This window comes from Lasioglossum baleicum, chromosome 3 (assembly GCF_051020765.1).
Source record: "Lasioglossum baleicum chromosome 3, iyLasBale1, whole genome shotgun sequence".
In the NCBI taxonomy this organism is placed as follows: domain Eukaryota; kingdom Metazoa; phylum Arthropoda; class Insecta; order Hymenoptera; family Halictidae; genus Lasioglossum; species Lasioglossum baleicum.
Window position 1 is genome coordinate 5,069,871 of NC_134931.1, and position 14,358 is coordinate 5,084,228.

General features: G+C 39.2%; 1 protein-coding gene across 8 annotated transcripts in view; it reads right to left on the reverse strand.

Moving 5' to 3' along the window:
- The window catches only part of LOC143221995 (cubilin), a 380,302-nt gene that overhangs the window by 174,210 nt on the left and 191,734 nt on the right, over positions 1 to 14,358 (reverse strand). For all 8 annotated transcript variants that reach the window (XM_076447780.1, XM_076447777.1, XM_076447782.1 and 5 more), the window contains one exon: positions 9,518 to 9,634. In XM_076447780.1, coding sequence (XP_076303895.1) covers positions 9,518 to 9,634 — 117 coding nt within the window. The remainder of the gene's footprint in view (positions 1 to 9,517; positions 9,635 to 14,358) is intronic.

Consider the following 14,358-nt stretch of genomic DNA (forward strand, 5'->3'; position numbering starts at 1 on the left):
GATGGCGGAGCCTCGCGGGACCTAGTATAGGATTTGAACTCGATATTGCTCGGCTTATCTCGACTCCATCTTCAACCGTCCGATGAGCACGGCTGTCCCCGGAGAATTCTGACGGGAAATTATCTCGAAAAATGTATTCCCGTGCCCGTGAATGTAGGACCAGGTCGCGAGACGGATTGCTCGGATCTGGTTCCTCATCGATCCCCTACAAGTTCGTTCATCCTATTTAGTCCGAATCTTTGATATCGATAAGTCTGACCCTGCCCGGCAAGCAAAGACTAGCGAATCTAATTTCGCCGGACAATTAAAATGGATCGAGACAAACCCGATCGATTTGTCCAAAAACGTGGACGAAATTCACATTTTTGTCAGTTACTCAGTACTCGACTGTGTGTTTGATCAGAATTCAAGAATGATTTACACTATTTTCGACTGATTTACAAAAATAATTGCACAAAAGAAACTAGGATAATAATTCGTCCACTTTGCTCGATATTTCAAATCATAAAATTCTGTTTCATTTATTACGTGACATTCCAATCGTTTCGCAGTACCAAAGACAAAGTAAATGGGTGAATTTTCAACCTGAGGGTCGCATGAGAGTCAGCACACCGGTGTATTTTTAATAAAATCATATTTATTTATTTTGCAATTTAATGCAGGTGAAAAATTAAAATGATCGAAGAATCATGTATTAATATATGTCCAACATGTTAAAATTATTAAAGGAAGAATTAAATGTATATCTGGCCCTTATTTCTTACGATTAATACAGAAAATGTTTATATTGCAGAAAGATCTGTAGTCTAATCATTAGCGACCACAGGTCCTAGAAATTGCGTTTAGAACGTTTTCCGCATTGACTGGCTTGCTTCGCACGGTTTCTCACGGACAAATTCGCCAATCGAAAGATGCAGACGTTGCGCGGCCCGCATCCATCCAATCAACGCTTGTTGCCAAAAGGGTGGGTCCAAGGGCGACGGAAAGTGGGCAAAACCAAGATCACAATTCGACGGATTCGGTGGATATGTGTGTTTCCTTCGAGAGTCTTTCTCGTTTCGCCCGCACAACGTCGTCGTCGAGGATGACGCTTGCCGCGGCTTCATTTCGTGGGATGCGCGTTACGGTTCCGTTGCTTCGAGCGTTTCACATTTCCTCCCCCGGAAACGTGACTCTCCTTCTTTTGGATTTTCAATAACGCCTTTCCTCCTCTTCTCTGTCTCCTTCCATTTCTCGTTTTTCATCACACTCGGACCGGTCGAATTTTTTCAACTTTACCGCGCAATCTTGCTGGGCCTCTCTCTCTTCTCGCGTGTTTAACGAGAAGCGATACACACATCTCGACTGTGAAACGCTGAACGAAGGAACGACCCTTTGACTCGCCAGGACCCTTTTACTCTTTGTAGTCGGAGCTATTTTAACTTGGAAACTAAACATTTCTACCGACCTAGAATAATTACATTCTATGAACAGTGAGGGACGAAAGTATTCGTACACCCTTTAAAACAGAATAACTTTTTTATAATTGTAGATCTATGTTAGTTTACTCGTGTTGAAATTTTCATCGAAATCGGTTGACGCAGGAAAAAACAACACGCATCGAAAGATGTACGATTCTGTAGATTTTAAGCAGAAACTGATCAAAAGTCGTATAAAACTACGATTTTCACAATTTTTAACCGTTTGTAGGTCGTGTGTATGTTAATCGATTTCGATGAAATTTTCAGCACGAGTATAACTAACATAGATCTACAAAACATATATTTTATATTTTCATTAAGGGCCCAAATAAAAAGTTTTAACAAATGCCTTTTTTATTTTTGCATGTAACCTTTGTAAATTATAATCTTTGGAAAATCTTTTTTGCATATCATTTCGTAAACCAATGCTTCTAATTGATTAGAAAAAATCAGGTCGTTTGGTACAATTGTGAAACAGTGATTCTGTTTTAAAAAGGGTGTACGAATACTTTCGTCCCTCACTGTATATGATATTGTTCATTTTGTGGGTATGAAATTGACATAATACCTCATAGTAATTGACTAAATAACAACGTATTTAATAATGTAAACAATATTGTAAACATTCAACAGAGAATTACCGACGAAAGAGACACCGCATAATTTGCCAGTCTATTGAGATTGCTGGCTTTTGTGCGAGCAACGGTAAAGACGCGCTTATTTGTCGAATTATTTGGAAACTTTCGAGGGAATTTAGCTACAACATCGTGGAGAAACTCGAAAAATAATCGCTTGAATCATTCCAATGATTTCTCTCTAATTATAGATAAGAGAATAGAAAGAAACATTTGACAATTTAAATTCAATAATTACGAGAGAGATTATAAGACTTTTTGATAATCGAATGGTAAGGGATCGGTATCGTATAGTACAGATTGATTATATTGTTGACGAGAGAAGAGCAATTTTCGGAAAGCTGTGCTGAATATTTCATTTGCCAAGTGAAACACAAGACGACTGCACGAGATTATGAAACAGGCTAGAGATATTCGACATTTCGCGAGGAAACTTGTGTCGGACGTTCTTAATTTATTTCCCGTTTGCCCCTTAGTTTAGCGGTATATAAGCTTTCCTGTAGCGAATTCGTTACGCGGCTATGGAATCTTGCTTTTGTGCCAACACTGCCATCCTCCTTTGAAATCCACTTAACTTTTTTCTTATAAAGCGTAAAGCGTTCTCGAAGAATGAGGCCGGAGTTCGTTTCTCATTCGCCTGTGTTTCATAGTTTTTGGTTAAGGCTCTCTGAATTCTATTTTCGTTCGGTAACGTGCTAAAAACTTTCAACTCGCACGTTTACACGATTCCTTCAAAAAAGTAAATGCAATAGAAGTAATAATACAATTTTTGGATATATTAATATCAAATAATAATAATGAACAAATAATTTTAGATATTAATTTCTCGCTGTCGCATTTAATAAATGCAGAACAATGAGGGTTCGTATAAAAATAAAGAGAGGACAGCTTGTTTGAATTTTCAGGGTGGTAGATTTTCTTCACTTTTTACTTCCATTATTTCCGAATACACAATACCTAATAAATTGGATATAAGCAAGTAAGTCATTATTTCTGTACGTTATTGTGCCGTGCGCGTCGGGTCCTCATTAGTATAAAGATAAAAAGAAGATAGCTTCTTTTAATTACAGGATCGTGAATATTTTCCCTTTCACCGTCATTATTTATAAATAAATAACAAATTGACGGAGAAAGTTCACCCAATAGTTTGGTCGGATATTAGGGAATTCTTGGACGCAATTGCACCGTTAGTTTTAGTCCGCAAGTCTGAGAGTCTCAAGACTAGGCTTGTGGTTTCAAGTTTGTGTCCTTGGCTCTGAAGATTCTTGAATAGAAACTATTGGGTTCCAGATGGATTGGATCCTTGGTTTCGGTCAATTTTGTAGCCGAGTCCTAGATCCTGAGCCCTTTGAAGTGTCCGAAGTCTCTAGCTTTTAATCAGTGATTTTTTGGGCTTGAGTTATTGAGTTCGAGGCTTCACTTGCTTTGCTTCATGAAACGTGCGAGATGTAGGAATGGGTTTTCTGGCCAATTCTCCCAAGAGACCCCTCAAAAGGGAAAGACCCCAAGTGTTCGACTTCGATTCTGATAATTTTTTGTGAGATGATGGTATATTGATCCCCAATTATGTATGCAAAATATTAGGTGTAGTTACTCAATAGTTTTAAAGATATAAACAATTAAAGTTTCATACATAATAAAATATAGAAATATTTTTAAACGTGAATCAAGTTGCCTTCCCCGAAGATATACAAGATAAAAAGTGTAAATCCAATAAACAAGCATTTATAATGTGTTCATGGTGTCGACATTTTTTATGTTTTGATTGCATGTACGATGCGATTATGTATGCAAAATATTAGGTGTAGTTACTCAATACTTTTAAAGATACAAACAATTAAAGTTCATACCTTGCTGCAGTTTTCGAAGTTCCATTAGCCGTGAAAGCAGGTTGCGTGATTCACAGGTATGCAACTTTCATTATTTATATCTTTAAAACTATTGAGTAACTATACCTAATATTTTGCATACATAATTAGGGATCCATATACCATCATCTCACAAAAAATTATAAAAATCGAAGTCGGACACTTGGGGTCCTTCCCTTATCAGTTCTAGACTCGTCCGTTTTTAAGCCCCTTTCGAGTTCATCCTAGTTCATTCATTTAATTTATCTGTCTATCAGTGAGTTTCACAATGAAGCGTCATAATAGTATTTATTTGCTAAAGTGTATGAACAACGTTTCTTTATAGGGCAAGTTTCTACGTTACAGGCGTTATTAGGCGAAGACAAGAATCGGCGATGACAATTCGAATTCCGAGGGTGACCTCCTCCGCATAAAATACGTATACTGGACTGGAGACAAACTTTAAATGTAAGACACATAGTAGTTGCCATTGGCAGAGTCGCAAAACGATATTGTTTTTGGCGTCTTCAAAGTTTCTCCATTTCAGGAAGTCCGATGGCACGACGGTCTTGTTATAGTTCATATCCGATGTCGACTATCGCCACAGCTGCAGCTGAATTATGCAATGCGTTAAAACTTAACTGCGTAATTCTCTTCGATCGTTAACGACTGAATGATTCGTTCCAATGTATTACAACTAAACTTCAGAACTGATGCATCTTTCCGTAAAGATCAGTGGACGAAACACAAAACAATGAAATCATTGAAAGATGTCAAGAGAGAGCAGTATAGTATGTATTAGATTATTTCTCACTAAATCACTGTGGGTTGGTTGCGCCTTCTCTCAGTGTTCTCGAAGAAGCTGTTCTATATTGTGGTTCAAACTATGATAAATAAAATGATAATTAAATGAATTTGTAAACCTGCGTAAAATACGTATGTAATACAATTTATTGCATTACTTTAGGCTTTAGCCTTGATCTAAGAAAAACCGTCGGGTCAGTGCTGTTTCTTAGATTCTGTAGTTCTACTATTCAAAAAATTTTTTGTAACCTCGCCGACCGCGCGTCGGAGGGTAGCCGATCTACGTCATCGACTATCGGAGTACCAGTTTCCCAGGCATGCATTGTACCACTAAATAGTGATTAGTGTCATTTTAATACGAAAAATGCACTACATAATTTGGTGAAAGTCTTATAAAAAACAAGAGAAAATAATGAAGTTTTGTAATTGAATTAGCAGCGGTTCACGCCGATATACTCGACCCCGTCATAGATTGTATGGATTGTTCCGCGTTTGGAAATTTCGATGGCAGACATCATAAGCTTAAAGGACATTAATCACGACTGTGTCCTTAAAACCTACAAATTTCGTTGTATTCATTTTTGGTGTTGCCCGTAACAGTTAGGTGCTGGTAATCAGAGGCAGCTGTTGTCGAAATGAAATGCTGCACAGTGCAGGGACGTCGTGTCGCCAGAATCTACGGCGGCCTTTTAAGATTCAATGAACGAATCGTTGAGAACAAGAAAAAAAAACCGTGCAACACTTCCCGACCTGAAAATGTCCGCCGCGTTATTACGGCGCACTATCTCGGAAGTGATTTCGACGAAGTAGTTTGGGCCGGGGTTGAATGATGAAATTTCTATAAGTTGCGAAGTCGAGCGTAATGCGGCAAACCGAGGGCGCGCGACTAGCATAAATGTGTCGCGAACGTGATTTATGGCATTTAACTTCCGCTTTTAACTTTAACGATCCCTGTCTTTGGATTAAAGTATGTTGGGAAGTATACGCGTGACCAGCAACCATTACCTTTAATATATTTCCCGAAGCAAACTCGATACTGTGCCTCCAATTTTAGTTCGTTTATATGTCCGAGTTTGTTAACTATGAAGAAATTTTGAAAGAAAAAGAATACATTATATGAATTCCCAACGTTGCATATTCATTAATATACACAGTTTTTATTACAGTAACATGCATTGAATTAATCCGAGGCCTCGTTTCTGCAGCGTGGTAAAGTGATACGTTTTGATTCATGTATAAATTAATGTTTTGCATTTGCACCGTGTTACATTATTTTGTATTTTCGCTTGACATGCACGAACAGAAGGAGCTAAAGTATATTTCAACTCATTTAATGTCGGCAGAGTTGCTTGAATATGATGTCGGCTATGAATGCTTCAAATGTCAAAAATTTCAACATACTGTAGATTCCAGCTAGAACGATAAACAGCGATAAAAGAAAAAGTTGAGTTAGTCTTTTAATTTGCCTTATCGATATTTTAATGATATTATCGATAAGATGTCGATAAATAATCGATAGTAACACCTCTACTGTTGCACGGCGCCGGGAAGTTTATGATCGCAGAAACTCCTTGTCGGTCAGCCCCACCGCGACATGAATAGCGCAAATACAATCCGGCCTTGACAAGCTCGATGACAGTGTACCAGCTATTTATGAAATTGATAAACTGTCTAGTATCAGCTGAATCAGTGGCGTACGCCACAGGACCGCAAAACCGAGGGCCGGAGTACGCGCGTGCAATCAACTCGATTTATTTACTTTGAAGATGCGACAATTCACGCTTCGCCGAAGTTCTCCCTGCAAATTGTCGGGCTGCCCGTAAAATTGCCAATCGCCGCGATTAGAATGGAGATGAACTACTGGCTGCGACGCCGTCGAGCCCCGTTCACGGAATAACCGCAGAGGTTCGAATCAGCGACCGAGATTAATCCTGGGTTCCTGTCGATTCGAAATTGAAAACAGGAATCACTAAATTCGCTGAAGTTCGCCATTCGGCCGGGCAGGAGCTGCTCGAAATTATTCTTCCTCATTCTGATTGTGAGTCCCTGTAGCTCATGAAGCATAATTGGATTAAACATGTCGAGCTTCCATGCACTGTACTCAGCTATAATCTGTTTAGAGCTTCTCAGTTCTCTGTTATTATTTTTTTTAAATTATAATTACGATTAACATTCATTATTATTTTCAACGAGATACTTTGTTATCTAATTCTAGATGACAGTAGAAATTGTACTGTAGTTTATAAATTCATTATTAAGATTATACATTCAGTGACATTTATTATAGCTATCGAATGATTATTCCTTCCTATTTTCGCGTTCGGTCCGTAGCACATATTCGAAACGGCATAATAAATGAAAACATAATCGTTTTATAACTTCGAGAATGAATTATGAGCATAGCTCGCGAACAATCAAGGAGGAAGATGAACGCCCGACAAGATCTTACCGACGAAAAATAACCGTGGTCTGGAAACAGTCGGTAGCGAGGAAGCCGTTTCGTTCCGCGAAGGTAAATTAATTTGCATTTAAATGAAGGCACGCAAAAACGCCGGATAACGCTCCGTGAATGGTGGACAAAGGGAAAAAGAGCCAATTAATTACGACGGCCTCCTTCCAACAGAGAAGTAAATTCCGTGAATGCCTCTTAGCGAAGTTATTTCCTTCTTTTACGTAATTCCTTCCGCGTGAATACATTTCACAGTTGTTTCAGAGATGATACACGCGTCTCGGAATTGAAAGATTTTCAAGTAACCGAGGCGGGAAGAACTTTCGTTTGTATACCTAATCCAAAAAGTTTTTCCCTTTGGTTTCAAAAAAAAAATCACATTAGGCATATCTGATTTATTTAATTCAATTTGGAAAGCGTATCATAGAGACAATATATAACAAATAATAAGAAATTAATTTGTGGAGTCAGATTTCTCGGTGATTGTACACGACGAGACTTTCGCGTTTCGCCGATCGTGTTCGAGGGAACACAGGAAGTCGGGATACGAAGGAAGACTTGTTCCAAATCTACGCACATTTATTTGATCTACGCGGATGTATAATAGACGGCGACTAGCGCTGGCGCTAAAGAAACCGATGTGAGTTTTTCTTGCCGTTGAGTATTCTGGAATTAGTTCGCGTTCTTTGCCGTGTCCTCGGCGACATAATATTTAAAATGGATAACCAGCGTGACCGGCACGCACCGCGTGTAGAAGACGGGCGGGGCGGGGGACCGTTTGCCCGGTGTACAGGGTTTGTCCAATAAGTATCGGGACTGGGACTGATTTTTTCTATCCAGCGGCAAAGGGTGGAAGGCGGTTTCAAGGGGCTAAATTGATGGGGGGTGATGTCAGGTATGCTAGGATGACAAGTCCATTTGTTTCCGAGCCTTTGAGCGCAAGATCGCGACAGAATTGGAAGCGTGTTTGATGCACGCGTCGAGATTCAAGATGCAGCGAACAATCGAGCAGCGTTGTGCCATCAAATTTTGCGTTAGACTTAACAAATCTGCTTTTTGAGTGGCATACAAAATTCAAAGATGGCCGGGAAGACGTCGGAGCGGCTTGGACCGAATGCCTACACAGCCTTGCAGTTACCGATTTCCAGGAGGCGTATAAACAATGGGTAAAGCGCTGGCAACGGTGTATCGATTCAGAAGGGTCATATTTTGAAGATCATTAAATCCATGTACAGATATTTTGAATAAATTCTTTTGTATGACTTCAGTCCCGATACTTATTGAACAAACCCTGTATGTTTGTCGCGGACAACCTGACGTGCCCGCAGTCCTCGACTCGACTCGTTTTTGTACAGTGATCATTATGCATTTGGCACCTTTCCTATACTGGTTCGTCTAACTGAAATAGCGATCGCCCACAGTAATAAGAAGCATTTAACCCAAGACGTGATCCCGGTCCACAACGGAGCTAAAATTTCTATTGCTTTTCCGGGTTGCTTACAGATCTCCTTTAACAAAGGTTTCGCCGCGCGTCCGTGGTAATTCGCGAAACGAAGTTAAATCGGTTTCGTAAGCCTGCGATTCATCCCATTTGTAGGTTCCATTAAAGTTCGAGAGTTTCTTGGTAATGCGAGAAACATGATCGGATCTATTTAATGTAACGAAATTCCTTATTTAACCGAACGAAATCCTTTGTCAGTTGTTTGTTAAGAATCAGTCTCGCGTTGCTCTGTCCTTAACCAATTGATCTGTAAAGGTGTTGTCGATCAAGTACTGCAAACACAACGGCATTGAACACGTTTGATCAGAAATCGTGGACGAGCGCTTACCAAATGGTTCAAATATTTGTACCTCACGGTTTTATACGATCCGCGGACAGAAAACCATGCATATTTGTCGCGAAACATGAAAGTTCGTTAGCTCGTTACGCAGGAATGTTTTCGAAGTTCCATGATTTATCGTTCCAAGTAATTCTTTGAGAGCTGCACGTGCAGCGAGTGCGTTTGATATTAAAATATAAAAGAAAGGATCCTGTGATCCGTTAATTAAAAAGGTAATCCGGCCGCCCATCCCCGGCCCAATACATTAGTTATTGAAAGAACGAGAACTTCATCGGAATACAGTTCCCTTCTATTTAATATATCGGCAACGCAGCGTTCGGCCGATAGAAAATAAAGAAAGTCAAATGAATTTATTTCACTCGATGCCAGACCAAGTTTCTTTTTCTTTCTTTATCGCTGCCCTTCTCCCTATAGGATTGGCGAAGCGAGGGCTGCTCGCGATCGAATAAAAAGGATCGATAGAGCGTATGCATATACTTACTGCATGTGGAGGATCGGGACCGGTTTGTCGGAAAACAGGACGACCGGCTGAGCAAAACGTTTGTTGCGGCCGCAAACTCGAGCACCGCCTTCCAACTGAAGCCAGCCCCCCTCGCACCTGCAACAAAAAGAGGACAGACCTCAGCAATCGTTATTCCTGCCTGCGCAAAAGCCTCCGCCTTCGTTGCTAATTAGTTCTCCCATTTTTCGATCTACCCTCACCGCAGAAAGTGTTCAAGTTGCATGATACAGATGATTGACAGATACTAAATAACGATATCAGACGATCTGCCAATTGGATCAATTCCAATTTTGCGGACGCGGATTTTTCGAAATACTAAGAATCAGGGACCATAACTGTTATAACCAAAAAGAACAAAAGTCATAGAATAACAAGTATTTCATCGACTAAAATCGTATTGGTCACAAATGAGGATTATAAGTAACCGAAAATTTTATCTCTTGTAAATGTTATCTTTGAGAGAAATTCATTTCGATCACTTATGACAGTTATCGATGAGAGAAATTTATTTCGACACACTACATTATGTGTCAAAGCGTTAAATAATGAAAGAATGAACAATATATGTATATCGATATTTTAGTAATTTGCACAATTAACTTGTGTAGAAAGTAAAAATATCAGGATTTCATGAAATTTCCATGATTCATATTTTTTAATAAGCCAGATTACTCAAAACATTTCAATTTAAAGATATGTGTTTTTTTATATTTTTTCCTATTTTTAGAAGAACCGACGACGACCGTGCCTCGCGCCCTTTCAAGACTGATTTTGAATTCACCATCTTCAGCAGATATTTTGCACGGTTCTCGTCCCCAGAGGACTTTTCGTCGAATCGTATTAACAGTGGTAGGACACCGTACACGATGAGACGAGTCTGCGGCGTCGGAATTGCTTCTTCGTTGGTGATCAACTTCAAAGGATTTGTCTGCGCGATGTGCTTGTGTATCCGCAAATAGTGGGAAGGTCTGAATGGTTACGCAACCGGCAATACGTATTCAGAAAATCATGCTGATTGAATTCGAGCTCGCAAGTTTCTCGCCTTCGGCCTTTCCCCGTAAGAGAACGAAACGATGAAATGTTCCATAACACGCCTTGCTGATTACCATACGTCAAGATTTCTCGAAAAGTCTCCCCCTCAATTTACCGGTCTGAAACGCGCGCCGCTTAGCCATGATAGCGTTACGGTACCGTTTACGTTAGAGCTGCGGTAAGAGCTATAAGAGCGGCTATAAAAGCTGCTCAAAAATATCTTCGTCGCGTTTATGGCAGAGCTGTGATAACACTACAGTTACAGTCGTTTAACGAGGTATTCTGATATGAACGTTTGGAGAAAATCGATTCTTTTTGCAAACATTTTCTATGTGATAAATCCTTGTAGGCATATATGAAATGAAATGGTATACGAAACTGGTGAAATAGTATACGAAGTAGTTTTCTAGGAGAACGGTTGACCGACAGTTAACTACACGATGGTGTAAAAAATGTTAAACCTTGAAAAAAGTGTTCAAAGTCAATTTTTCCGATCCTTTGTTTTAACAGATCTCCATCGATTCAGAGGTTTCTACCTACCATGGTATTCGTGACACATCATTTTTATACATCCTTCGCAATTTTGATCACACCTCGCAGGTGCGTTAATTACAATAGGGTAGTTCTTATCATCGACTTTTGAATTTCTTTTACGGCACCGCCGAGAGTTGTTCTAAGTGAATTTAAAAAAATCTGTGTAAAGTTGGAGCGAATTAAATTAATTATTTTCATGTTTATGGGCTTTGAGGCATGTTTTCCCGTTATCTGTGTGAGCACTCCAAAACTTTACACAGATATTTTTAAATTATTTGGGACAACTCTGGGGGGTTCCGTAAAAGAAATTTTGACAAAAATTTTTAACATGAGTAAATAAGTGCTACTCTAACCTTTCAAGCTAATACAAAGAGTTCTGATCCTGCTCCCCACGTGGCCGAGGAGCACGAACTGAATTTAATAGTGGCTCCCAAGTTGATTCGAGCACGAGACACCGGAGCATCGATAACCTTGATTAACATATCAACGTGACAATCCTGGATACGCGGCTCCCAACGGCAATGCCTTTAATCGTTCTGGGACCGTTTCCCGTGTACCTGAGCTGGCTCATTCAAATCTTGATGGAGCACGGAACTACGGAATCTGTGTACAGACATCGGTACGCCGTTGTCGCGTCAAGGCTCGAATACGATACCGCGGAGTCGCCGATTGTATCGAATGTACGGTTTTAAATTAATTGCCACGTGGCAACAACGGTGGCTCGCGCATTCGATACCAACTCTGGTCCTGGTGCGACGTCGAGTCGCGTCGTATCGACGGCTCCGTCGAATTCCCAATGGCAGACGTATTTCCCGGCGCTTAATCCGGTCAGATAAAAGTTTTGATGGGAGTTACGGCTCCAGCAGCATAGCCGCGGATAGCCCCAGATACGTGGCTTTTATCGGTCGCTGCGAAAAAATTGCTTTTTAGTTTCATCTAGCCGGACTGCGGGTCGCCTCCCTCGCGACATTTTCTAGCCGGCATCGGCAACAATTTGTTCACGGACGAGCTTTCGCTCGAGATACAATAACAGAATATTGCTCGCGGTGTAAAGTCAATTAGATCAATTGCGAATCGAGAATTGAGTTGAACCATTTGCTCCCCCTAATAAACTCCGATCTTTATTAGTGTTCTTTTTAATAAAAGCCTTTTCAAATCGATGTTGCACAGTTCCGAATTTCCTAATGAACTGTCGTTAATTCAGCAAATTATTTCGATGAATATAATATATAATATATAATATAATATTTCGTGTGTTGAAAATTGTAGTTTCAGTAGAACTGTACATCAGCTTGTTTGCTGTCCAGCATTATTTTTTCAGTGACAATCTGCATTGTTATAATGTTACACACTAAAGTGTATTATATCCCCTTTGTGCATCGCAAACTTTATCAAACAAAGGCAACAGATTCCCAGAATATCGCAGTGTGCTTTATAATTTTGAATAACACCGTCCGTAAAATTCATTTGACCTCCTTTATGCAAAATACGAAATTCTGATTAGCGTGTAGCGCGGTGCTCCCACGGAACAAGTTTAAATAGCAAGTTATGAATAACATATGGAATTAAAAAAGTTAACAAAAATACTTTTAAAAAATGCCGTATCTTCCAAAGTTCGAATATTTTACTTTTAAACATAGACTTCATTAAAATTTTAGACTAACACAGTTAACGTATTATTTTTAATAACGTATTATATATCAGTATTATTTTTAATGATGAAATCATGACAATTCAATATGATTCAGCGGCGTGAATTTCTATCAGGCTTCCTCGCCACGCCAATTACACGAAAACACAGAATATGGAAATGCATTATTGCAACAGATGCGTCAATCGTTGATGGGGAACGCGACCAAATTAATTAACATTGTAATTAAAATCGTATGAATTCTTACACAATTGGAGTGCGCCTTAACAGGGATCTAAATTATTCTGGAATAATATTCAATAGAAACGACAGTCTAAATATGGACACGGCCGATCGTGTGTGGCGTACGTGCATGTACTAGAAACGTAAACTCGATATCGCAAGTAAAACTGGTTGTTGTGCTGGAACGCGAGTAGTTCGTAAATATTCGTCGCGAGTCCTGCCTTGCGCTGCCATTCGCTCGATAAAAACGTATACGCGAAATGATTAATTCTCGAATCTCATGCGAATCGTTTATGGGTTATCGGGAAGCCTTTGCAAAAACGGGGGTACAAACATAACGAAAACGAACGATAAAAATGACCGACGGTCTCTCGCTGTTTGTTTGCTTAACACGCTTTATTTATATTTTATTCACGATCCATTTTACGCAAATTCCAGCCGCGCTCTCATATCGATTTGCATTAATTCCGCACGCGCGGCAAACAGGGAAAAGTGTGAATGGACAAGCATTAAAGCCCTTTGATGTAAAATGTAATAATATACCCCCGTTGCAAATTTTTTTCTTAATCGCGCATGTCGCAGAGCACTGGCATACACGCCATTACCGTTATCCGTTGTTGTTATTTGTCATCCATTGAATTTCCTGAGCACGATATTTAACCCTCTCCTTAGGAAAGTTCACAGTGGCGGGGTCGTCAATTTTAATGGAACTTTTTGTGACGAATCTAGAGCAAAAACAAGCAGGCCCATATCCGAGCGTTTTTGGCAGTGTACTCATTGTTTATTACTTCACTTCATTTCTTGATTGAATGATTGAATGATAAATGCAGATACAGTCTAGACTTTTCTTTTTTATTGAAGCTCTTTAGACCATTAAATGGGTCCATTTCACTTTACAATGTGGTATTACAATTTTACAGGTTGGTATTATGTACAATGTTACAAGATGTAATTATTATTTAAATAGATAATTTACAATCTTTGAAATACGACTGAATATAACTGCAAGCCTTAATATTAGTAGTTTACACTTTCAGGCTCCATGCAAAGATGGACGTGTCAAGGACTTATGAAAGTCAACTTTGATGTATACTTTCTTATGCATCGATCCACGCAGCTTTTTAGTCTCCATAATAAACGCATTTTTATTTGTTTTTTCTTTATCTTTTTTATTTATTTATTTTATCTTGGTACATACGCATGCCGAAAAATAATCAGTAGATTGCGGATCTTTATGTAAAATAAACTTTTTATACATCAATTGTAAGATATACGAGCCAAGTAAAAATTGATTTTCTTCATTAATGATTTTTATATGTTAAAAATAGTATATCGGAATTGTTAAACTCTTTTAATGTTTTTTCCTGTTTTGAATTACACC